This window comes from Lycorma delicatula, chromosome 2 (assembly GCF_047948215.1).
Source record: "Lycorma delicatula isolate Av1 chromosome 2, ASM4794821v1, whole genome shotgun sequence".
Taxonomy (NCBI): Eukaryota; Metazoa; Arthropoda; class Insecta; order Hemiptera; family Fulgoridae; genus Lycorma; species Lycorma delicatula.
In genome coordinates, this window is record NC_134456.1 from 177404810 (window position 1) to 177432517 (window position 27708).

Here is a 27708-nt window from a genome sequence, read left to right on the forward strand (position 1 = left end):
GATGACTGTTATCACATAATATAGAAAGAGTATTACTATTATATGATCATATATTAATTATTTTTATACTTATAAATTTTATATTGATAATAATAAATGAGTTATCTGTTAGTATATATCTTTTTATTGATGTTTAATTTCATAATCAGTTCCTTTTACTTAAACATTTGAATTCATTACTTTAAAAAAAGAATTAATAAACTGGATTGTGCATACTTTTATCAACAGTCTCATGTGATGCAAATTGCAGCTGAATTTTTATAACTAGTATGTAATTTACATTCTACACTTACATTGTTTTTTTTTTTTTTTTTTGTAAAATGAATGGGTTGGTAAAGGCTGCCATGTATTATAAAAGTTTTACAATAGCAAATAAATAGAAAATATAATAATCTTCCAGTATTTTAGTTCAAAGGTTTATGTACATGGAAGATATAATTTAAAATAGTTTAATTCATGCATGGCTTTTTACAGTCTAATGTAATTTCCCTGTTGGTTGTACTTATCATAAAACACAGTATTTAAAAATAATTATTATATCTTACTGTATTAATGTTTTAAAATGATTGTAATTTTTCATTGTGAAAAAAATTCAAAAGTAGAAAATAAGTATCATTGGAATCTTATGAAATCAGAAATATTTTGTTAGATATGTTGAGGACCTTAATAAAAAGATTTAAAACAATAAAAGCAAGTTATTCCATTTTATTAGCAATAAATGGTTGAGAAACTCATACATAAGAACAATATTTTATAAAATTTCAAAAAAAATTATACAAATTGAAACTTAGACCAGTTTAATGGCTGCTTTCAAACTGCATTTGATTGTTATATTTGTTTAAATTGTTTTTAATTGTGTATCTCATAGCCAGTATAACTTAAAAATGCATACCCTGTTCTAATTTTAATTTGCTCTATTTAGTGAGTAAATGAACTTAACTGATCAAGTCAGTGGACTTCAAATTGGATTAACATATTTATACAAAATAATTTTTGTACCTGAAATTACATCTACTAAATGGAGCTAAACTAAAAAAAATTATTCTTGAATAACTGTAGGTATAATGATGTAACATGTAAAAATTGATCTTTGGAGTTTTTAATTACCTGCTTTTTCACGTTAAAAACATCACATAATGAGATATATAAAAAAAATTCACTAAATCAATGAGTGAACTCAAGTTTGATGTTTATTATTTTGCTTTCCTGTGACAAAAGTTGTGACAATTTTGTAACTGTTCTGACTTGGCTACCTATTTTATTTTAACAGTACAATTTTACAAAATTTAGTTATATAAAAAATATTTTATAGAAGTACATTTCAGTAAATATTTTATAAGAATTTTATTCTACTAACATTTACATATATTAACATTTACTGACATTTTTCTGAATTTACATTTAAAGTTAAGATTTTTATATATTTTATAGAGGTAAAATTATTCTGAGAATTATGTGTACTCCGTTTTATAACTGTGCAGGTATTAAGTATTTTTTATTTAAATACAAACTATTAAATATGATGGATATTTTTTCAATTTTTTAAATTAATAACATCTCAGAGATCTTTAAAAAATTACCAAGATGTGCAAGAAACACATAGCTAAATAGAACAAATCTAAACAACATTTTTATCGCTAAAAACAATAAAAATTACATTTCTTAAATCAGATAAGACCACAGTATTCATCATTAATGTACAGACACTTATAATATAGTTTTCTAATTTCTCTAAGGATTATATATTATTATTGTATAAATAAATTTATTATTAATTATAAATGATCAACAGCAAACCACAATTACAGAAATCAATAAAAAAATAAAAAACTATATTATAAAATGAGAAACTATATGTAATGATTTTAAATAGAATGTAAAACTACATTCTGTACAAAATGTTATTTAAATACTTTGGTTATTGTTTACCTAAATTTTGTATGTGGAAGTTAAAAACTCAACAAAAAAAATTATAAATTTTTTGCAAAGACTAAATGTTTTCTATTTACAAATTTATTTTAGTTACTGTTTCAGAAATCTTTCTTCCATTAAATAATTTAAACTAGATTATGTCTGAATTCCAACTTTTTTGTAAGATTGATTTTATCATTTCTTAGTGACAGCCTATAGATCTGCTTGGATTACTTTCTATGGGTATTTAATTAATTAATTTTTTTTAATTGTTGTACTGTAAGCCTTGCTTTAATACTTGCAACTGCATTAAATTTCAGTATTTATTAAATTTTTATTTCTCACTTTCATCATAAATATTTAATTTCACTTTGGAGTGTGAGTGACGGATGTTTTTTTATTCTTCTGCGTTGGTTTTTGTTTAAATGGAATGAGATTATATTATTTATTATGGAATCAAAGATTTTATCAATTTATTTTTGTAAAATAAATTAACTTTCTATTGTTTGCAAGCATCCAAATAACAAAGCATATAGAAGGTATGTTCAAAAAAAAATTTGGCAGCAGTTTTGAACAAGATCATTTCAACATATCTTTGTACATCTGCAAAACAATTAGTGTGAAATTATTATAAATTAAATTTTTTATTTTATTTCATAAAAAAGGATTTCTAACAAAATTCACTACTTCGGATATTTTTTAAGTTATTTAAATTGAAACCATTTAAGATGTTATCTTTTGATTTTGTTTGATTTGTGTTGACAACAATAATTATCTGATAATAAAATTCACCTGTGAGATAAGCTAATATTTCTTGATAATATAAATAAGACGGTTGCCATGTAAAATGAATGTTATATTCATTATTTATTGGTGCTATTTTTTTATTTCTGCATCATTGGTAATTATGTTTTTTATATTATTTATTTAAATATATTTTGCAGCACAATTTGTATATATTATGTGTACTGTATAATGTATAAAATAAGAAATATTTTCTGGAAAAAAATATTTTTAGAATTTGTCAATAAATACAAAAGGCTTGTGTGCCTGTACCCTAAAACATAAAGTGATTGAATGAATCTTTAGATAAATGGATGTTTTCTCGTCTTGAAATTCCGCCCTCAATATTCATAACACTCATTACATTAGAGTAATAAGCAGTTTTTTTTTTATTATGTTACTGCAAATGTCAAGCCTCTGGAATGATTCAGAAAATTTTTTATTTGGTTTTCCTCCCAAACCAAATAAAAAATTTTCTGTGTTTATTTGATTAACATGGAAAGCATAAAAAATATATGATTTCCTTGTTTCTATTAGTACACATTCATTTATTAGTTGTTACCAGTTTAGTATACATAATATTGAGTTCTACAAATAAAGTATGGATTAATTTTGCAAAACAACATAATAATTATATTGACTTGATTTCAACAATGAATAATTTCACATTGGAGTGTGAGTAACAAATGTTTTTTTACTCTTCTGCGTTGGTGTTTTTTTACTATAGATATAAATAATAAAAAAATATACTCCTATATCTATATTTATACAGTAAATTTCTTCCAACTAATAAAGAAGATAATGAACTGCCTGACATTTTCTAATAACTGATGATGATTCGTGGATTTGAAAAATGATTTTACATCAATTGCTAAATCTACATTGAATTAGTAATTTAGTGAGTAATTAGTAATTTAGTCCTGAGACTATTACAAAAGCATATGAGGCTACCATGTATCCTTTGAAATTAAAGAAAAAAAGGAGTGTGTGTGTATATACACGTATACTTCCATGCACATGAAACAATCACTCACAATCAGGGCCGGATTAACCAATAGAAAAATAAAACAAATGTCTAGGGCTTGTAATTCAGTAGCAGTGGCTTCAGTAGAGGAAAAAATAAAAATAAATAATCTATACATTTAAAATAACTAGCAAAATTCCCCCAGTTTCACCCCTCCCCCCCAATTTCACCAGTTTTTTTTTTTGAAAGCTTATGACCCCTATATATGTCATTAATGGTTGCTTGCTCCTCTCTACCCATGACTTTCGAAAGATATCGCAAAAACACACTTCACCGTACATTTCTTACAGGGAAATCATGACCTGTATCAGTGCTTGGAGGAAAAGGAGATATGGTTACCTATGCACACATAATGTTGGGACAAGATATATGAGCATTTTCAGCTTGAAAGTAGCTAACCTTTTACAACATCTTAACTTCCTTGATTGCAGCCTTCATTTTGAAAACTGGGCAAATTTTAGAGCAACATGTGTTGCTCTTTTTAATTTACACAATTCAGTAGGTTTCTGCATGACTCACTTTCTTCTTCAACACATATGAATACTTGCAGATTCTCACACTGAGAAATCTATTGAAATTTTGTACATGAGAGGCAGACTAGAGTATTTCACTGATTTTTCTCATTTTAAGCCTATGCAATTACACCTTGCAACAATAAAAAAATTGTACAAATCTATATTTATGATACTAAAATTAAATTACTTGCCTACTACAGTATTTTAGTGACAATACTTTTTCATCCCTTAACGTCTATTATATTTTTCACTTTTAACCTATCTATCAGCCTATCTTAAAAAATGTATAAAGGGTTTAGCAAATCTATCTCACTTTCTACTTGGAGAATTACAGTTATATAAGGGTTATTGCTTATAGTACCATATTATTCTTCTCCCTTTTTTAACTGATTTTCAGGTAATTCAATGACCATTACAAATATAAATTTATTCACAAAATTAATATTGTTCTCTTTTTTTTGAATGAATAGTTCACCATATTAGCTTAAAGCTTGTGTAATGGTTATATGAAATGGAAATTTTTTTTGCATACAAAAATACCATACCATTTTATTAAACATAGAGGTTTATTTTATACTGCCACTTGTAACCAACTTCCTGGAATAATAATATGCCAATAAATAATTTCTAATACTGGATTAATTTATTTCTTTTTCTTTCCACCCAGTTAATGAAAACCATAAAGTTAAAAAAATTAAACCACATCTATTAAATGATATTTATTAGAAATATGTTTACTATTTTAATACAATTCTGTATATTCTTTGAAGGATTTTAAGGATATTGTAAAATATTTTTTAATCTGTCCTTATGGACTTTGAACATTTTGAGTCAAACTCAAAGTATATTTATTCCTTTCCCTCACTCTAATAGCTATACTTCCTAGAGACCTTCAATGCATTACTGATATTGTTTTTCTAAGAACATCATTTTAAGGATATTGATTTATGCATTATGTAAATCTCTTCCCTTTTTTCCAGCCACTTCTTTAACAAAAATGACCTCTGGTTTATTTTTAACTAATAACTAGATTTACTATATACATATTAGTTTAAAAAGTGTTCTGCTGGCAGAGAGTTTTTTTTTACTTTACAGAAAATTTCATTACATTCTTATCTGTTATTTAATGTATGAACATTACATTATAAAAAATTGTGCATTAATTAATTATTAATGTTACATCATTCAATATTATAAAATTTCTAATATTAATATTATTTTTTATAGATTAGACTAATACAAATAGAAGAAATTTTGTTGGGACTTGCTAAATTATTAAATAATAGAAGTATTTTAAAATAAAAATTTACACTACGAGTAAAATTTAACATTTTTATATAAAAATAAATGCTTTAATATTTCAGGGTCTATTAACATCATACACCTTAAATGATTTCCGAAAAATATTAATGAGAACACAGCATTTGGTTATAATAACGGGAGCTGGCATATCAGCTAGTGCTGGTATACCGACAGTTCGAGATGAAAATAATGTTTGGAGACGAAAAAGTATGCGAACCTTACTCACTGCCAATAATTTTAAAGAGGATCCAGCTACTGTTTGGGAGTATTATCATTATCAAAGAGAGCTTACGTTAAATAAAACGCCATCTTCGGTAAAAATATTATTTTGCTTTTTATAGAGATTATTTTGACTGTTTTTAATTATATTATTAAGCTCTTTAGAGCTTCCTTATTATCTTCTGACTTTCATTTTTAATTAAAATAATGTAACTTCAGACCTGATGTCAATTTCTTTTTTTTTTGGAAAATATAAATCTATTATATTATTAAATAAAATTTATAAAACTTAGAAAATTTAATGATAATTGGAAAAGTATTCGTAATTTAACCACCAAAATCTAAAAATTATTAAATAAAAGATAAATGTGATTAAATTCCACACTATAAGTGAAAAAATTATTTTGATAGTCTTAGTATAGGTGGTAGAAAGTTTTAATTGCAGAAAGTTATAATTAAATAGGCATAGAAATTGATATTGAGATAAGATTAATTAGTATGGTTGCATCACCACACTGTTACAGTTACAAGACATTTAAAGGTATTTTAAAGTAATTTAATATATTAAATTTATTGTAGACACTAAATAAGAATATACTTATACATAATTCTATGATGAATTTTGTAAACTTTTTAGTAGAACATATTTTCCAGCTGCTATGTTAAAATAAATTCTCAATTTATTTAATTCCTTTCTAGTATACTTATAATTTAATTTGTATGGTGGTGTTTTTTACTGGTGATTTCTTACATACTTAATTATTTACAATCTGTTGATAGCTATAAAAAAATAATGCTAATTAAATTGAAACATTTTATATTTTAAATGTATTCATATGCAATAGTAATAAAAACTATTACAAATTTGTGGACAAAGAACTTTCTTTAAAGTATAAAATATGTAATTAACATACACACATACACATGTGTGCATGTACACATGTATATACACATACACATGTGTGTATATACATATATGTATGTATATATATAATGTTTTTTTCAGTGCTGGAGAACCTAAAACCCATATTTTTAACAAAGACGGTTGATTTCAGACCTAATGCTTTGGGTCAGTAACACTGTATCCCAACATAACCTATTGAAACCACATTTTTAAAAATAACTTCAATACCAGTGAATCAATTTTTATTTTATTTGTACCAAATTACTTGTCATTCAAAGGGCCTTCCAATGAGGTAACAAACTACATCATCTCGTTTAAAAAAAATAATTTTTCAACTCTTGAAAATTTAGAAAACATTAAGGGTAAAATTCTGTGTTGGTAATTTAAAAAATAATTTTCACAGTTTTAATCCACAGATTATGATTATTTCAAATGGTTTAAGAAGTAATATCACATAATTTTATAGTTATTTTTCTTGTACTGAAATTTAGAAAAAGTTTTGTCCCAAATGATTTTTCGCACCTACAGAGCGAAGGGGTGAGTGGATTTTTATTTTTTTCACCGACATTCATTATTTTTTCAGGTTGTCAATTAATGTAATTAAATGTTACCATTGCCATTTAAGATTTTTGAGTTGGGGTTAAGTGTAGTGGAGAGGGTGGGCCCAACCCTTTGAGAATAATTTTAAAAAGGTTCCCTCGAGAATGGTGTACATGACTGCAAACAGAAATACAATGGGACTGATAGCTCTTGAATAATAAATGTGTTAAAATAATGCATGTTGGTAACTTTATCTCCTGGTATAATATGCTATACATAACTACCACTGTTCTGAAAAGAAATTTAAATCCATGTCATCCACTCCTGAAGAACCTACACAGTTCCTGATTACAAACACAGTTGGAGCTATGCTTGTAATAAGAAAAATAAATAAAAATGGTTTTATAAAAAAGTGTTTATTTTTCCTATGTATGAAAACTTATGACACCTGTATGTGTACTTACTAATATGTATGTTCATATTGAGATTACTTGCTGTTTGGCTCTGTTCACCATGAATTTTCTATGATCCTTCATGTTTTTTAAAAGTATGTCTTACAAATGATTAAGCAAATGCGATAATTTTTTAATTGAGTAATCATTTATAAGAAAAGCATTGTAGTAATCACAAAAAAAAACAAGAACATTTGCTATAAAATATAAAACTTTAAACAATCATTTTTTCATTTAATTGCTGGTAAGATGGATTTGTACTTTTTAATAATATTTAATAATCTTTCCCTTTGTTTGTACAATAAGTCTGAAAATTCTCAGAATGGTTAACAATTTTAAAATGGTAAATGTAGGAAAATGGTAATTTATGAATGATTTTTGGTATAAAAAAACCATTAACTTTTGAGTAAGAGTAAGTTCATCTTTACTGTCCCTTTGGGAAGGAGCTCAAATATTTTAGATTTAAACAGTACTTCATTTTTTTGTTTGATGAAAATGAAAATGCAAAACTGTAGGTTATTATCTTGGTTCTTTACAAAACAGTGATTAGTTTAATGTTTAAAATATTTTTAAACTTAAATATTTTCATTTAGGGCTATTTCCTCCTTCTATTTTCCAAGTTAAAATATGTTGACATTAAGAAAACTTCTATATTAATTTTTCATTTGGTTGTCTGTGCTTTTCATGGCTACAAGCTATTGCTAGGTAATTCATTTTAAATCTACTGATATGCTCCTGCCTCATACTGGTATTCTAAGAATTCAAGATTCTTATGTTAATATAAATCCAATCTGTCATCACAGTTAAATGAAAGAAGATAGTTTTAACTTTTGCATTCATTATTAAATTAACTATTTTCCTGAATTTCTGGTCTATAAATTGAATAGTTACTTTTATTTAGTTGTCCCAAATATTTAGGATCTACTCTCAACAGTTAGTCAGTAATAATCAGATAATTATTCTTAATCCTCTTTCCCACTGACCAAATTCAACTCCACTTCCTTCCCTTTCCATCCTACTCTGTAGCATTCCAATTTCCCATTAAGTTTTTATATCCTGTTGAGTACTTGTTCTGATCATCTATTCATTCATGTACTTCTTTATCTCTTCAACTTCTGGTGAAGAGGTAGTAGTATATAAAGCAGTTATCAGGTTTGTTTGAAAAGATAGTGATGTTGGTAGATCTGAGTTGTAATCTGAGCAGTAGCGTTAATATTTGATTTTAATGTTTAAAATATATTTTTTTTTGTTGCTTTTTGACATTATATTTTTATAATTTATTTTAAATTGTTATAGGCACACATTGCTATTGCCGAATGTGAAAAATGGTTCCATGAAGAAGGCCGTAATGTTACTGTGATAACTCAAAATTTAGATGGTTTACATCAAAAAGCAGGTTCAAAAAATGTTATGGAAATGCATGGATCATTGTACAGAACTAGATGTACTCGTTGTGGAAAAATTGAAAAAAATTATGATAGCCCAATATGTGAAGCCTTGAAAGATAGAGAGTCTGTATATATATATATATATTTTTTTTTTATTAAACTATATTTTTTTATTTTTTTTATAAAGCACCAATTCTAATTTATTTAGGTTAAGTTTAATATTCTAAATACTTTATGAAACTACATAAAATAATTTTAATTAATATTTTATTTTTTCTATGCAGGTTTGTTCTTTCCATTTAAGTATTAGTTCAGATGCAGATGCAGATACAGCAACCTTTTTTTTTGTGAATGTAATTTTTTATTAACTCCAATCCTACATTGTATATTGACAGATTTATTAACAAGAATGCTTTATTGGCAGAATTTCTGACATGAAATATTTTCTGAATCTGTCAAAATATTGATAGTGATTCAAAATTTTATGCTGTATTTGTAGTTTGAATGTACTCAAGATTTATTAAGCACAATTATAATGCATTACTACACATAGTCTTTTGAAGAATTAGAATCCTGACTTTATCCTACAACCATCACAGTTAATTAGACATTTCATTGTCACTAGACAAGAACCCAGTCCTCAGACAGGTCTGCTAGTTATCTGTGTCCAGCAAGGATTTATCAAACCTGTGGAATCTAAAGTAGGAAAATCCTGATGAAGGTTGAAATAAAGAGCTGGATTTAAGAGATATGAACTATGTTAAGAATAAACTGTGACATAAGTCAAACAACTTCATCCGGAGGTTAGGTTCAAGACGACTCAATCTGAAAACTTTTCAGGAGATAGGGAAAATGCAACACAGAATGATATCTAAAAGTTTTGATCAATGATTTTGAAATGACCTGGTGAATCCTTTCCAAAACATCTTGACTTTTCTAAATCTCTACTATAGTTTAATGTCAAAATCCACGCAACGTGGAAAGTAGTCTATTATTACTTATTTTCCATCATTTGACAAATAAATGAAGAAAGCTGTATAGTTTCTTAGTTTATTTAGTTAATTACTGATCCCTGGATGTCAGCTAATGTTAACTCTGAATTTTTATTTGTAAAACGATATATGTTAGACAATAAAACTATAAAGGCCACATAAATATATTGTGTAATGAGTAGTAAACAATGTGAAATGGTACATTCTCTAATCACGTTAGTAACTTTGAAATTTAGAACTCAAGGAGTAAATTTAGAACAAGGAGTACTATAGTAATGATACTAACATTATATTTAGTGATTTCATTACAAGTCTTACAATCAAAAATCATTCAGTTTGAAATACTGCTGAAAAGTTTAATTATTATTAATATTTTATTTGAGTTTGTTTAGTTAACATTATTTAGATTAGTATTGGCAGAATTTATCTAATTTTCCATAATGTTTTTCCAGTTTTGCATTCATTTTTATGATTTGCCTAAAAATTTGAATAACTTAGAAGATAAGCCAATTATTCCACATGCCTTATCATCCTTTATTTCTTGTTTTGACAATTGCAGCTAGAAGATTGTACAGCTATGTATTTTCTAGCCTTTGAACTGATTCATACAGCCACTGTATACGTCACCCATCTTTACAGAAACTCTTGAGATTTATTTGTTACAGTGTCACGTTTCTTTTTTATCATCATATACTTCCAATACTATGATATTTAAAAGTTAACTTTATTGTTTTCTTTACATCACATTAAATCTTCTCTCTTTGTCATGTTTTTGATTTCCTTACATTTTTCTCTTTCTTATCCATTTGTCTCTTGGTATATATATATATATATATATATATATATATATACCTTGTTAATTCATTATCAAGTTTCTGTACATTTTTTTCTCTTCTGTTCCTACATTGTTTATTTTTTTCTTCGTATTTAAATTTCTCTACATTTCTGTTGTTATCCTCTCTTTAATTCTTTTGGATATTTTGATATCTAATAGGAAAAGATAAACCAAACCCAAAGGAAGCAAAGAACTCATGAACTGTAAGGCAATAGTATATAAATAAATGAAAGAAAAAATCTCTTGTGTGGGTTCCTACAGACACACACACACACAGGTACTACAGGAAATTTTGACCACCATGATCCAGCCACAGTTTGGCCTGATGAATCACGTTCAGTGTAACTTTCTGTAAATCATCCTGTTGGATGTTAGTGATGGCAATGTGTATATTCTGTTGCAGTGTGTCTAGAGTTTGCGGATTGTTCTGCTAAACCTTGCCCTTCAGGTTACTCCACAAACAAATATCTGTGCTGTATCTAATAGTATGCTCAGTGAAAAATATTCACTGTTCTAAAGTTAACACCATTCTAAGCACACATAGAAAGACACCAGTCTCAATCATTCAAAAGCAACTAATGCAGGACCCAATGAACCATTGGCAGAATTACCTGCATCAGAAAACATTAGTTGCAGCACCAAAATACAATCCTTCAACCAATAATTAATTTTTTAAAAGTGTGAAGTTATTTTTCAAACACACTCTACATACTTGCGTTTTTAACAATCTTCCTATTTTCCTGTTAGTATTACCACAATTGATCTAGCATCTGCGTGTAGCATATTCAGTACGTTCTTCAGTTGTTCTCCTAAAGTTAATCCTTCATAATTCATTTCCATTCCTTGCTGCCCCAGAATTGATAAAAATAAAAAATTCTATTGTTCAAATTGCTTTTTCATCCCTATATATCTTCATATATTCTCAGAATGTTTTTTTTTTTTTTTTAATTTTCCTCCTTTTTGCATTTCTAGTTTACCAGATTAAGTTATAAACTCCAGACACCTATTTTCAACTTTTCTGTACTCTTTCTCTTTCTTTTCCTATTAACCTTTTTCTTTACTCTTGTTACTGTACGTTTCAACATTTTTGCACCTTTTCTCAAAGCATTCCTCTCTCACCAATTCAGACAAGGAGACATTTTACTTTCAGCTTGAATTTTCAAAAATGAGTGCTGTGCCATGCCTATTAAAGAATTAGTAAGTTAGTAATTTCCCTCTCTTTTTCATGAGAGTAAGTGTAAGTATAAAAAGGTATAAGAAAGGATTAGAGATAGGACTTGACTTTCTAAGAAAGTGTGCTGCTGGAAGAAATTAGAGAAAATATGTGGTAGGGTTGCCTAGTGTTAAAGTAGGTCTGTCCAGCTTTGGGTAGAAAGAGGAGTAGCTAACAATTATTACCATACAGTAAATTAACAGAAACAATAAACACTTGCTGAATAAAAAAATTATTTATATAGTTTACTATATTCTATAAAACCATGAGCATGGTTTATTAATTTATTATTATCATCTATTAATTATAATTATAATTATAAGAGAAAATAAAAAAGTAAAAATTTTGGAATACTTCTTTACTACATTCATGAATATATTTTGATTAATTTGAATAATCCACTAATACGTACTCATTGGAGTAGAGTTGTGGAGGTGAGAGTGAGTTGCATCCCTTATAATTTGTTTTCCCCTACAATTTAAAGTGTAGAATCCTTAAAATTAAAATGCTGTAAGACAAGGATAAAATTTTAACTGCAGTAGATATATTTATTTGGCTGTATAATAAACAGTGAATAATAAAATGTAATCAGTTTTGGATTTGTATTGTTTTAAGTTGTTTTTTTTTTTTGTGGAAGCAATTCATTCTTGTAATTAATGAAGTTACACAATTCATCCACAGCAGTTAATTTCTTAGTATTCTCTCAACATTAACTACAAAAATTTATTTTAAAATTCCAGGAAATTAATCAGTAAGAAATTCACGAAGTCCGATATACCTGTAAAGAAATTACCGCACTGTAAAAAATGTGGTGGGTTATTGCGGCCCGATGTTATTTTCTTTTTTGAAAATTTAGATGAGAAACTGTCAGATGAAGCATGTAAGTTTTCTGTCAATATTAGACAATAATTATTTAGTAAGATAAGTGATAGGTATTTTAGAGTTATTAATCCTTTAGTGTTCTGGAGTACTTCTTTATAACTCTAATTTTGTAATGATTACATGTTTATTTTGTCTAAACTTTCAGGTATATTATTTATAACAGAATAACTTATTTAAATATTCCGATTCTGAAAACTGATTAAAAAATTATACATATATTCATAATAGCAAATATTTAAAAAAGGAATGGTTATTTGTTTGAATAAACAATTTTAAATAATGTATCCTACATAATACAGCATTAATCAAAAGTGAACTGTGCTTAAAGAAACCTTTTCAGAAGTTTTTTGTTGTGTATTGACTGCTATTGTCATTAACTACGAAATGCTATAAATATGCAGTAATCCATTCTTGACTACATCCAGATTTATTTAATTCTGGTGAGTGGGATCTGATTTATTTAATGTGCCTTTGATCATTTTTATCTTAAAATTACTTCACACGTTTTACATTTTCTAGGTGTTACCCGATACAGTCTAGATGTAAAACTTTGTTATTTTAAGAGTTTTAGTTAATTGAGTAAGGGGACCATGATCTTTTTTGAGATCAATGTTGTCTTTTTGTTTCTCAACATCGGTTTTTTATTTTTTGTTTTTGTTTCCTGATCAACTGTTTTACTTATATCATCAATAATTAATGTAAATAATATTCATCCTCTTAATTTTACCATCTGATTCCATTAATTATCTGAATCAACTTTAGTCTAGACTTGTCAACTTTAGTTTAGAAAATTGCTATCAGTTACTGTTTTTTTAATTTTATCCTTTAACATGTAGATAATGACTAAATGCACTTGGCAACTGATAAAACTATGTGCAAACAAATAAAGAAGCACATATACAGATGTAATTTTAAGTATATTTTATTTATAAAAATATAAATAAACAAATGACAAACAATTCATATTTATTTTTTTTTTTATATGGAAAGGGATTTTGTGACCACTCTGTACGTTCACAAATTAATTATTTCCTAAAATCCAAATTTTATGTCTTGTCTGAAATAAGCAGTATGCTGATGTTTCTTTATGAATTTGCAGTCTTTTAAAATAAAATGATTTATATTTGATAAATCATTTAATTTACTTCTATCTTTTAAAAATTTAATTTGTTTTCTATTTCAGCTTTAAATCTAAAATTGATATAAATAAATAAAAAATTGCATGACTGAAGAATTTGAACACTTTTCAATTCTCCAAAATTCTGAAATTTCTATTAACCATTCACTCATTTGATTACAAAAAACAAAATTTGTTTGGAAATTCACAGAATTATCTTATAAATTTCTTATTTTAGAATACACTCAAGTGAATAAATACACTTAAAGCATTTTCTGTAATCTCTCCCATTACATACTCATATGTTGCTAGTCAAACCAGACTGGACTAGGCCAAAGTGATATATCCTAGTGTTTATTGAATAAACTTATGTTTTCTTTGTCTTCGTTTATTGAAGAGAGGACATTGTTAGTAAATAAAATATTTTCTGATTCTTTGTTCTTATCCTCATTGATGATCAGAATGATTCTACAAAGGTCTTCTTCATCTTTTACTTGATTTGATCTCAAATAATGTCTTGAGATTTTATTTTGTTGTCTTCATGAAAAGCTCTGTAGTTCATAAAATGAATATAGTGAAGACCTTTTCTGAACATTCATTATTCAGGAGCTGAACATGTTTTCAAAATCTTTGTTACCTCTTCCTACAGAGTGCTGGCTATGTATGCCTGGTTTGTCATAGACTGTTTCAGAACAGGCCATGAAGTAGCAAGTTCTGACATTATATGTTTACAAACTCCTATCAATTATCAGATTACATGATGCAAAGGGCTTCACTAGTTAAAAATTATCATTCAAATGACAAACTATTATTCAAGTAGTTTGTCTGAGCTGTAATTTATTAGCTCTTGATTTTAATGCAACAGCAAGACTCATGTCAACAAACATTAGAGATAATTTGAAACAAACAACACACCAATATGCCTTAGACTAAGGCATTAGGTTACATGCCCACTAGGCACTAGATGTTAGCAACATCTGAGTGCAAAAAAACAGTTTAAACTGTTTACATCAGTTTATACCTAGATACTTTATGAAAATTTACCTTGGTGAATAATTCTTCCAACAAGAAGCAGGATATATTAATTTCACGTAGTCTGATTTAAAACAAATTAGGCTGAACCAGTTTATGAAATTAGCATTAGGATATATCATTTTGGGTTATTTTGATCTGACTTCTCGGGAAGGAAATTAGCTTTAGCCAATAACATTAAGAAATGTAGTCAATTTGATAAATTATGATGAATAATTTATCTACCCTGTCTCCTGTAACTACAGCCTATGCCCAGTTATTCTATTCATTATTTTTTTGGCAATAAGAAATTAACCTTTTACACCATTTGAAAAAAAGCCGAGCCTAATGGGTTTTTGAGCCCAGAACCTGCCAGAGATGTTATTACTCTGCCATGGAAGACAGAATGAATAATGATGTATTTGGATGTAAAATATTAATTTAGATTTATCTTAAAATTTTGAAATCTTTCTTCACTGGTAAATCTGTTTTTTAATAAGTTTCAAATGTATTTCTCCAATTTTGCTGGTCCTGAGCATCTTCCTTCTTTACACCTTCTTTTCTCTATAATGTCTGAAAGTAAGCTAATCCTTCATTTTTTTCTTCCTTTATTCCTTTTATTATATAATAATTTAAACACAATACTGAAATTTGTTAACTTTTGTAATTAACCTATAAAATACTTTATATTGATAAAAAATGTAAAAATTATTTTTCAAAAATAGTTGAAGCTACAAAGATAAAGTACATATAATATAATCTATGATACAGATTAATTTTGTAGCATGTGAAAAATACCAGGACCATAACCAGTATTTTGAAACAAATATCTTAGTATTCATTAAATTTTTTAATTTATTTATACAAACTTAATTTTTTTATCCTTACTTTGGATGTATCTTGCAACTTGTAGTTTGTTACTTACAACTTCTTTATTATTTAAGTGTTACTGTGAGTATATGTTATCCAGTAAGTAAATGAATAATAATTATATAATGAATAACTTCCATAATGTAATAAATAGATTTAATGATTGATTAATTTCAGTATCCATTCTTGATCGTTGTGACTCAGCTATGATTATTGGAACATCAACATTAGTGTTTCCAGTTTCATTGTATGGAGCACGTCTAGTAAAAAAAGGTGTTCCAGTGGCAGAGTTTAATATTAAAAAAGGATTTTATGCCAAATCATACAGGTAATCTTATATATTCTATATATATATATATATATATATATATATATATATATATATATATATATGTATATATTAGTAATCTAATATATTTTCTCTGACAGTTTATTTAAGGAAAAATATATTGAAAGTATAATGAAAATGAAAGAATGGAATTTAAAACGGATATTAACATGAATTTATCACATAATAATTGATGTATATATTTCTGAAAAAGATAGCAGGAGGACTGGAAAGGTTTTTCTTGTGATCAGCAAAGTGTCTAAGTAAAAAAATGTCCCTGTGTTGTAAGAGATTTAAATGTATGTGAGAAAGTTAAAATTGTTCAATTGGATTTCAGAATTAATTGCAGATTGCACCATTTTAAATGAGAACAGTGCTGCAACAGAGATTTATACTTCTAGGAATGGAATCAAACAAATGACAACAACAAGTTAAAAGAACTTAAAAAGTATTGCTTTTCTTGTAAATACATTTTTTGAACAGCTGAGAGCAGAAATTGTAATAGTAATATTTTTCAGTTTTACAATAAAATTGTTACGTTTGAAATGATGAAAAGCACATGAGAGATTTAAAATGCTAAAGGATGAAGCCATCATTTTGATTGATCAGTTACTCTAATCAGAAATGTTTGAATGAGATTTTAAACTCTTACTGAAGTAACAAAAATAATATTAAAAGCATTGAAATATCAATATTAAAAATTAATTTTACGTGTATTTAACAATACACTTAAAATTACTTTTTCAAACATCTTTGTTTGAAAAACATCTTGTCTACTGCATACAGTAGAAATTAGAGTCGGGCTTACATTATTGACATTGATGAAAGACCCCTTCATATGAATCAGCGCAGTAATATTAATTTTTATCTTATCAAATAAAATAACTAATTAAATAATTTAAAATAAATTAGTAGTTACAAAGAATATTTTTAGTATTTGATCATGATTGAAGATAAATCAACTTAACCAGGAGATTTTAATTGTTAGTAAAAATATCACTTGTACCCATAATTTCATCTCTTAACCCTTCATTATACAGAGTGACTCAAAGAAACGGGAAATTAAAAAAATTAAATAACGTTAATGAAAATATTTTTTTAGAAAATGAATTTTATTTCATGTAATTGTACAAATGTTGCCATTTTAGGATACATACATTTTAGTTTATTTTTTAAAGATGACATCTTGCAGGTGACCTCCTCTTCTACGTAAACAGTCACGAAGTCTCTTCGTTAAATTGTTCATGGTTTGATGTAACATCTCAACTGGAATTTCCCCAATTGCTTCTCGGATCTTTGTCCAGTTCTTCCGTTGTAGCAGGTCTACTGTGGAACACTTTCCTTTTAAGGTGACCCCACAAAAAGTAATCGCAAGCTGAGAGATCAGGCGATCTGGGAGGCCATCTAATGTCACCATTTTGTGAAATGACACGTTGTCCAAACAATCGGCGTTCAGCTGCCATCGATATTCGTGCAGTATGTGATGTTGCTCCGTCTTGTTGAAACCAGGCTGTGTTTAGAATTGGTGGAAATCTCTTTTGTTGTTCCACAACAAAGGTTTCAAGCATGGCTACGTAACGAGCCGACGTCACTGTAATCGCAAGTCCGTTGACCGTTGTCTCCTAAAAAAAATAAGGGCCTATAACACCGTAAGATGACATAGCACACCACACGGTCACTTTCTTGCTGTGCAAAGGACGCTGGTGTAGCTGCGTAGGATTTTCTTGTGCCCAGTATCTGAAATTTTGCTTGTTAACAAATCCACTGAGGTGGAAATGCGCTTCGTCTGACATCCACAGTTCGTGAACAAACTCGTCGTTATCATTTATCACCTGAAGCATTACATTATAGAATTGTGCTCGCACAACTGCATCGTTCGGTTTCAGTTCCTGCACGATCTGCAATTTGTATGGATGGTATTGCAAGTCCTTCACTAAGATTCTTCGAACACTTGAACTATGCAATTGTAAAGATGCTGAGAGACGACCGATTGACCGATGTAGACTTCGTGTGACAGCATCTTGTAAAGCTTGAACATTCTGTGGTGTACGGACGGTTCGCTCACGGCCTGGAGGTTTCTTTTTCATTGCCAAACCAGTTTCCTCAAAATTACATTTCCATGTTTTAATTGCATGTGCTGATGGAACACGGTCGTGCCGTCCCAGATTAAAATGACGGCGACATTCTCTACGTGCTCCCTCCACACTGTCATTGTTTTTGTAAAACGCTTTGATTGCAAATGCACGTTGCACACCACTCCAAGGATCCATGACAACTAAATGGCAGGTTAGGTTAGAGAGGCTGGCGCCACTTATCAAGTGGTACCAATCGCCCACGGCTACCAACACAACTTTCAAAATTTCCCGTTTCTTTGAATCACTCTGTATGACTAAGTGTCAAAACAGGCTTCAGCTGTTTTTCATTAGAATTCCTCAGGAAACATCTACTCAATAAAGTATTTATTTAATTCCTCACATACCGTAGCAGAACTAAAAATAAAGATATCATTAATTCTTTATTCAGAATTGCTACTTTCAATAGAGAAGCTTTCCAGAATACATTTGCAATCCTTCAGATACCACTAAATGAACAAGCAACAACTGCGCACATTGGCAATTCTGAACAAGTTAATATTTCTGCACATATGAGAGCATTTAAACGCTGTGAAGATTGATCTTGCTTTATCATTCAAATGATATATTAATGTAATAAAAAGTATAATGTTGTTATGTAAATTAAAACTAAGTAAATAAGAATATCTGTAAACAGATACTAAGATTTAAATACTTTCTATTTACAAAGTTTAAGCTTATTAAGAAACATGCAAAACCTAAAAGAAAATTAAGCTGTGTGGAACTGACACAATATCTAATACTACATATATTTCCCTGTCACACAAAAGCCTACTGCACCTGGAGGCCTTCTGTGATTTAGCAGAGAAGCTAATTTTTCTTTAATACTTATTTTTACCATTAAAAACGTAAGTATTAAACAACAAGCTAACTTACTAGATGACCAAATTATTCCCTTAATTTTTAACATTTTAAATGGTAAACCTGCATAATTATTTTAAAGTAGTTATAACATTTTGAAGAAGAAAATTATCTTAAATTTAAATACTACTTGTGTCTGTGAGCAGCTATGACTTATTTGTTAACCATGTTCACCACATGTAAAAAGTACTTGTAAATATGAAATTTATGTTATTCATAGTGGTAAAGTTCATGCAGCAATGAATAAGTGATCTACAATTGATAAAATTAATTTTTTTTTTTAATTTTATATTTTATTCTATTTTAGATACTTCTTTGGTGGAAACGCAAGTGTGACTGTACCTGATGCTTTAAATAGGAACTGGCAAAAAAAGTAAAAACATTTTTCTATTTTTTCTATTTTTAAAAAAGTTGCTTTTATCATTTGAGCATTTACAAAGTATATAATCTTATTCTAGAATTCCATTTTTAGTGAATTCAATTATTTTTAATTATTCTGAAATATTATTTTTGGAATTTTAGAAATATATTTTTTAATAGAAGTTTTTCAACAAAAATTTTAAAAAATATTAAAAATTAAAGCAGATAAATATGTGCATATTAAAATATATTTAATATCTTGAAAACTACATAAATTAAACAGATACCTAGTGGGAAACCAGTTTTTTATTTTTTTTATTTTTTCATAGTAAGCCTGTGCCTCTTTAATAGTAGTAAGTGGATAGTTAGTGAAATTTTTAAAAGAATTTCTTGTTTCAATAATTTCATTCATTTTCTTCCTTTCATCTGTCCATTCAAATCTATAAACTGTGACAATTTTTAATTTACTTTATAAAAATGTATATTACTGTTAAAAAATGATTTTGATATGATTACTAGAGTAAAGGTATATGTCTGAGATGAATATGTATGTTTTTTTATTCACCCACTGTTGTTGAAATAATTCCTAAAGAGTGACCTTGATGTTATAAGTATTAAAATAGTAATCTGTATATTAACTAGTTACTTAATAGAATTGTTTTGACGAAGTTAGAGAGCTCAAAATTTAGAACCACCTAAAAGATGAAAAATTATATTTTTCATGTTTTATTGAAAATGAAAGCAACATGTTTTACTATTTAAAATAGATTTTAATAAACATAATAGGCTTTAATTTAGTTTATAGAATATTTGGTTAATAAAAAATAGATAAAATAATGATTTATCTCACACACACACACACATCTTGTATGTATTGGTAGATTGAGGTAGATTATTAGTTCATAATGGCTAACAAATGAATTTTATGTTATTAGTTGCTCTAGACATGCATAAATGGTAATTTCATGAATGAGAGGTAGTATTATAGATACATCATTAAGTATAATACCGATTTAGCATTAATATGATCATATGACTCATTGTAGTATTTTAGTCAGAACAAAAATAGCTTAAAATTATAATAAGAAGAGCTGTAATAAAAAAAATAATTAATTTATGTTACCATTTTAAACAAATCATTATTCTAATACCTTATTGTATTAAACAGCCTTTACTAAAACACAGCAGCCTCTTCAGTAAATGTAACTGTTGTTAATTATAAATGTATACTTTACTTAATTATCTGCTTTAGTTCTGATTAATCTTTTGTTTGTTAAAAATTTCTCTTAAAAAATACATTTCTTTATAGTAATTGGATGTGGAGGTATCTTTGTCTCAATGTTTATTAATGGAAAAATAGTTACAGAAAATATTATGCTTTTAAGGAAGTCATATTCCTTAACCATGTCAAGTAACTTCCACAACTCACTGTGCAGTGTCAAAGTAGGTCTTCATCTAAAAGAAGGTGCAAATGAAATCCAAAGAATCAGAAGGATGTAGAACAACTAAACTAGAAGGAGTCAATATGCTCAAGCCTTCTGATAGAAGTATTGTCATGATGAAAAAGCAAATTGCTTCTATGTTAGATTTCATGTCGTTTGTGACAAATGACCTTCCCCAGACAACTCAGAATATTACAGTAGCATTCAAAATTAACAGTCTGACCCTCCAGGATACATTCACAATGCACAATTCAGCAGATGTAAAAGAAAACAATAATTATTCTCTTAATTGCATTGCTCAGCTGTCTCGCTTTATACAGTCTTAGAGAGTGTGGGCAATAACCCAAATTTTTAACTTTTTATCAAGGCTGGTGATACTTGACATAATGACTGGATAATCTCAAGCTTGCTGATAAAGATCCTACCAGATTTTGACACATTGCTCCTTCTCCTTGGGTACAGATCCTTGCCATTAAGTTAGAAATGATGGGTTGCAGGTTTAAAATAAGTGAAGAGTCCATATTGTTCTAAATGATGCATTGTACTTCTAAGAGATTTTCTTTACGATGATCTGATAATTTTCACGCTCAAGTTTCTTAATTTTGTTCATGTTTACAGCAGTTGTTCTTGAAGGGTCACCTGACCTCTCTTTAGCTTCCAATGATGTTGTTCTTAAACCACAAGAGCCACTAACCATGTTGCACCATTGTCACAGGTCTGCTGGATCATTTTAAAGGTTTCCATTGCAGATTTTGCAAGTTTAACACAGAATTTGAAGTCATTTTTCTGCTCTACCTCAAAGCCCATGAAATTGCAGATGGTTAAAAAAGCACATGAACAAAAATCCTGATGTAAGCGTAATTAAATCATCTGTCATAAGGGATTTTAAAGGCTGCTACACTTTCATACCCTGTTTGTGATCTATAAAATATTTTTGAACTGCTGTCTATTCCATTTTATTTGGAATAGATATAAACAAATACTGTACTAGGTTGTAGTCAGCCACTGTTCTTGGGCAGTAGAAAATATTAGTATGAAACATTGATACACACCAGTATTATTAAATTATATAACTCATATTAATATTTTATAAAATATTTACATAATATATAGCATTGTTTTTTTTATCTCTAATCTGAATGGTTTCACCAATCCAATCTTGCATTGTAGTTTATATTCTCTATAACAAACAAGTAAAATATATTTTAATTCTGGAACTTTGATCTTGATGATTTTTTTATAATTGTTACTTACAAGATTATAGCTTAAATTCAGAGGTCTTCTGTTAGAATATTAGATGTAATGATGAAGGATGAAAAGTTAATATTAAACGGACAGATTGAGAAAATCATTTAATCGAATTCATTTGGGATATATAAGTGGAATGTAATTAGCTGAGACTGATAAGAGATTACAAAAAAAATGTTGATACATATCCAACTGTTTGAAGAAATTACAAAAAAATAATAGGTGTATGAAATCCAAATCCCCATCACCAAATTAATATACATATGGATTCAGATATAGAAACTGTCAGTCAGCATCAGGGCATAGATTTATAAAAATATCAAGAATGTTTGAAAGCCATTATGAAAGCATAGAAATATATGTTTCATTAATATCATTACAAGAGATGGTGGTTTTATTCAATGGAAAGGATAATCAATTACAAAACTGTTTTTTCCACATTAGCATTTCTCACTCCTGCCAAATATATATAAAACCCCATAGTCATGTGCCTTCTACGCCCACCAAATCTTATGTATATTATATATAGATTATCAGTATTATCTATTCATATTATCTTTCTATCTTATTGTAAGATCTGAAAGAATGACATATAATAACTACATCTGATAATGCAAGTGTAAATCTCATTAAACTGATAGATGGAATATAATTAAACATTACTTCATTTGCAAAAAATCTATTTGATTATTACAAACTATAAACATGTAATGGAACATTTAGAAAATATATTGAATAGTATTAAATTGTGTAATATATACGGAAATGTTGTTAGTTTTCAAAATGTATGTTTGGCAAACATTAATTCTATTTAGACAATCATTTCATGAATTTAGATAGTTTAGAAAATATGGTTCATGATTATTATGATATAAATATTAAGAAATTCATTTGAGAAATGCTTAAAAAAATGTTCAAGAGAAAGAAAATACAGAAATAAAATTTTTGAAGGATATAAATATTGAATAAGAGCAATAATAAAAATAACAAAACAAATATCTTAATAGAACCATGGAGAGAAGAATCAAGTTCATAGAATTGACAGTTCTTTAGTCAATAAATCAGTAGATTTCATTATCCTATACCATATATCAACATTGTGGATCCAGTATCAGGTTGAGTAAGTGATTGAATCACCTCATTAAGAGGATAAATAGATTAGACGAAGCTTTTAAGCTGCACAATATTGCGTATTCACAATATTCAGACAATAAAATCAGAATCCCAGCAAGTAAGTCTTTGGAATTACAGGCATGAGAACTTGGCGCACTGGATTCAGGTTTTATGATCAAAGCTTATACCAATATGAATACTAGATTGAAATTCAAAGGCAGTGTGATTATGAGTTTCGATTCCAGATTGAAGAGATGTTAACAATCTGTTTTAAGGGGACACACACATAGCCCAACAGACAGCGGAAAAATGAAAAAGACTCATTAGGCAATTTGGTACCCATTGATTGCAATATAACAATATAGAGATGGTAATGATTGTTTCCATTGTATCAATAACATGCAATCTGATTATAAATTGAAACTATAGTTTGGTGAAAATTCTCATTATACGTGACTGCTGTTCATGTGAACTCCAAATTTCAAAAATTATAAATAGATATTAATAAAGGATCTATATATATATATGTCTGCATTCAGATATTCAATCTAAACATGATCTGTAAAAAAAAAAATTATCGGGTCAACAGTTCACTGCACAGTCCAAATGGCCATGGACATACTAAAGACGGTCACATGGATGATTGGGGTCAAAGGTTAAAGATGATCTTGATCCATAATTTCATGTATCATGGAGTGAATAAAATTATATACTCGGAAACCATAATTAAAATTAAACATTTTTAATATATCACCAATTAAATGCAATAGCTGGTAATACTAAATAGCTCATTGATTTCAGTTTGCAGAATCAGAATGCCCTGTTCCTGTGATCTGATGGTGATAACGTCATATCACTGAATTATTATTATTATTGAACTACACATTTGTAGTTGCAAATTGAAAAGAATTTTTACTCAAACGTGAATGTGATTCTTTTTTTAATAATTTTTAGGGAGTTAGAAGTAAAAAAAAAGGTCAAAAGAGTTAACACCCAAAACAATAGAAAATCATTATGTGATGTTTAACTTTAAATAGTGTGTTAAGAATATTATGAATCAAATTTTTTTTTGAAAGTTTTTTAATTTGGGCCTAAGAGAGGCAAAAAAAAACCAAAAAGGTTAAGGGCTGAACTCGGATACTAAATATAAGTTCTTTTAGTATAATATGAATAAAGAATTACTTCAGCATTTTCCTTAGAAGCTGTATGTATATTTTTATTTAAATAAGCCATCTATTTAAATTCAATAACCTATAACTGTACATACTAAAATATTAAAAGAATTCTTATTCTTTCATTGGTTCTACTGCTGTTCAGAGTTCTCCTGTGAAGCAGATTTGCCATTGACTTTCTGGTTGCAGGATAATCAGATTTTCAGAACCCTTATCCTGTCAGTGGCCTTAGCATAGCAAACCTTGATTGGGAACTAAAGATTGAAGCATCTTAATAGAATACACAAGTTTTCATCATCACTAAATATTTATTAACCTTACGCATATTTCCACCTACAATTTAAAGTATTTAAAACTTCTAAAAGTCAGAATATTTTTTAAATGTAAAAATTGGCTCTCTTTACTAGTAAATAGGAATTCATACAGAAGATCAATATTTTGTAAATTATAAATTATCACATTCCCAATCATATTTTCTCAAGGCATTTTATATGTGTGTCTCTGTGTGCATCCCTCTTAGCTTAGCACCGAAATATACTGGTCACTAGCGGAAAATCAAAATTCATTAGTACACGTCTCGTGGCGATCAGGTGTATACTTGTATATAATTATATATCGATATATATGCGAAGTTGTGGGAAAATTTATTACTTTTTAACCGGATCCGAATTTTTGAACGAAAATCGCAAATATTTCGAAAACAGTCAGTCCTAACGCTCTGAAAATTTTTTTCGACCCTCCCCCCCTTAATGATAACCTCAAGCGCTCCCACTGGTACCCGACGGATGATATTTTCAAGTTTTCCAGGGGCGCCGTTCGGAAATTGGGAAGGGGTGCGATGCTGTGTCACCGTAGTAACATCTCGGCAAACCCACCGGGTTGGTCTAGTGGTGAACGCGTCTTCCCAAATCAGCTGATTTGGAAGTCGAGAGTTCCAACGTTAATTTTATACGGATTTGAATACTAGATCCTGGATACAGGTGTTCTTTGGTGGTTGGGTTTCAATTAGCCACACATCTCAGGAATGGTCGAACCGTGACTGTACAAGACTACACTTCATTTATACTCATACATATCATTCTCATTCATCCTTTGAAGTAATATCTGAACGGTAATTATCGGAGGCTAAACAGGAAAATGAAAGAAAGTAATATCTCGGCAACCGCTCGTCCGAATTTCACGATTCCATCGTGTATGTATCAGAAGGTCGAACGCTAACTGTTTAACGCATCGATTACACTCTTGATCGACCGGATCTTGGTTATTCGGAAATTAAATCATTTAGCCCTGTTTTGATTCCACTCGCCCACCGTAAAACGTACCGATCCGATCTTTCGCTAAATACGCTCAAACCTGTGCGCTGGCGCAGCTGTAAAGTATAAACTTATAAAGACTAAAAAGTAGAAAATAAAAAATACGTAAAAAAATTGTAAAACACCGCTATTAAATTAAACGCACTAAAATGCAAAAAAAAAATTAGGACGGTATCTCAGAATAGAGCTTTGATGGTGATATGTAAGATTATGTGAAAATCATAGCTTCAAATTAAAAATTTGATGTTTTTGCCAATTTTTTCAAATGCGTGATGAATGGCCTAAAGGGTGTGGTGCCGCGGCACACCACTCACTCTTTACGCATGGGGTGGGGCACACCACTCATTACAAATACTATCATTCTTAGTTTAAGTAAATAAATTTGAATTTCTCCATTCTCATTTTAATGCAAAGTTAAAATATATAACCGAAATAATTTTCAGATGCCTTCAGATTATTTTGTTACATAGCCATTTTATTTATCATCATCACAGTTTTTTTATTATTATTATAACTCATAATTATTTATGTATTAATACAGATGGTAACCACGTCTCTTTTTATTCATTAATTTTTTACTTTGAGATCCCAGTTAAAAGCATCTAATGACTTTCCTTGATTTTTCCATGCAACAGTTCCTTACATTATCCATGCAGAAGCATCCCCCATTCCTGATATGATCTCTATAATTTTTAAAAATCATGCCAATGAATCTTCATTTTTTGCTCTGTTTACGTTCTTCATTATTTTTATTAGTTTATATTATATTTTATTATTATTTTTTATATGTTTTTTTTTTATTATATTTTTGTTAATTTAATACTTAGTTTAACTCTTTTATAGTTTATTAATAATTTTACAAATTATTATAATTTGTAATTATAAAATTATAATTTTACAAATTACTAATAATAAATGCGATTTGTTGTTATAGAAAAAAGTTTTTATTTAAATACTTTTTGCTTCCACTTGTACTTAAGTTAATGAAAATTTATGTAATTTTTTTTTAAATTAAATAATTTTATTTTCAGTTCTAATGAAAGAGAGTCATGGGAATATGATAGTTTTAAAACTGAAGAAATTAGCAGCTTTAGTGTATCTTACAGCAATAGCAGTGCCAGTATCAAAAGCAAAGAGAGTGATTCTTATTCATATTCCTCGGAAAAATCATCTTCATCTTCTAATTCAGATTTTAAGAATGTCCTTTCTAGTGTACCTTCAGGTCCTTATTAATGGAAACAGAAAAAGAAAATTCTAAAATTGCTCTTCCTATAAAATTACTTTTTTAAGAGATGCAAAATAGCAGGATAAGTTAGAACCATTTTTTTTTTTTCATAAAGTTTAATGAATTTATTTGCCCTCTGCAGCGATTGATTTAAAAAGTTAAAGAAAATAAATGAGTAAACAGATGGATTATATTATTTTAAACATTACTTCTAAATAAATAGTGTTAATCAATTATTTTAGAAAATTTGTTGAGATACAATATTTTTTCACGTTTTAATTAAATCTGGTAACACATCACATCATGAAATCACATGATTAAGCATACGAGCTACACATGGAATGTTAGAGAGATCTCAAATTTTTATTTTACACATTTTATTTTTCCGAAATCGCTGCCGTAATTTTATTATTAATCTTCCATTCATGGAAAACCTCTTTTAATTTTTCGACCAAATAATAGTCTGTAAGATTTTCAAGGAGTTGTTTAGAACATAAAACTCACCCCAAAGGACATTAACTCACCCCATTCTAGTTTAAAAAAAATTACTAGTTAC

The 27708-nt window shown here is 28.2% G+C and overlaps 1 protein-coding gene across 1 annotated transcript; it reads left to right on the forward strand.

The window, feature by feature from the left end:
- The first annotated feature begins 2743 nt into the window (after positions 1-2743).
- LOC142320325 (NAD-dependent protein deacylase-like) lies at positions 2744-27237 on the forward strand. The gene is made up of 7 exons (XM_075358031.1): positions 2744-2812; positions 5598-5849; positions 8947-9161; positions 12819-12958; positions 16136-16286; positions 19587-19652; positions 26959-27237. The coding sequence occupies exons 1-7, from the start codon at positions 2759-2761 to the stop codon at positions 27158-27160; spliced, it is 1080 nt and encodes a 359-aa protein (XP_075214146.1). The 5' UTR covers positions 2744-2758; the 3' UTR covers positions 27161-27237.
- The last annotated feature ends 471 nt before the right edge of the window (positions 27238-27708 follow it).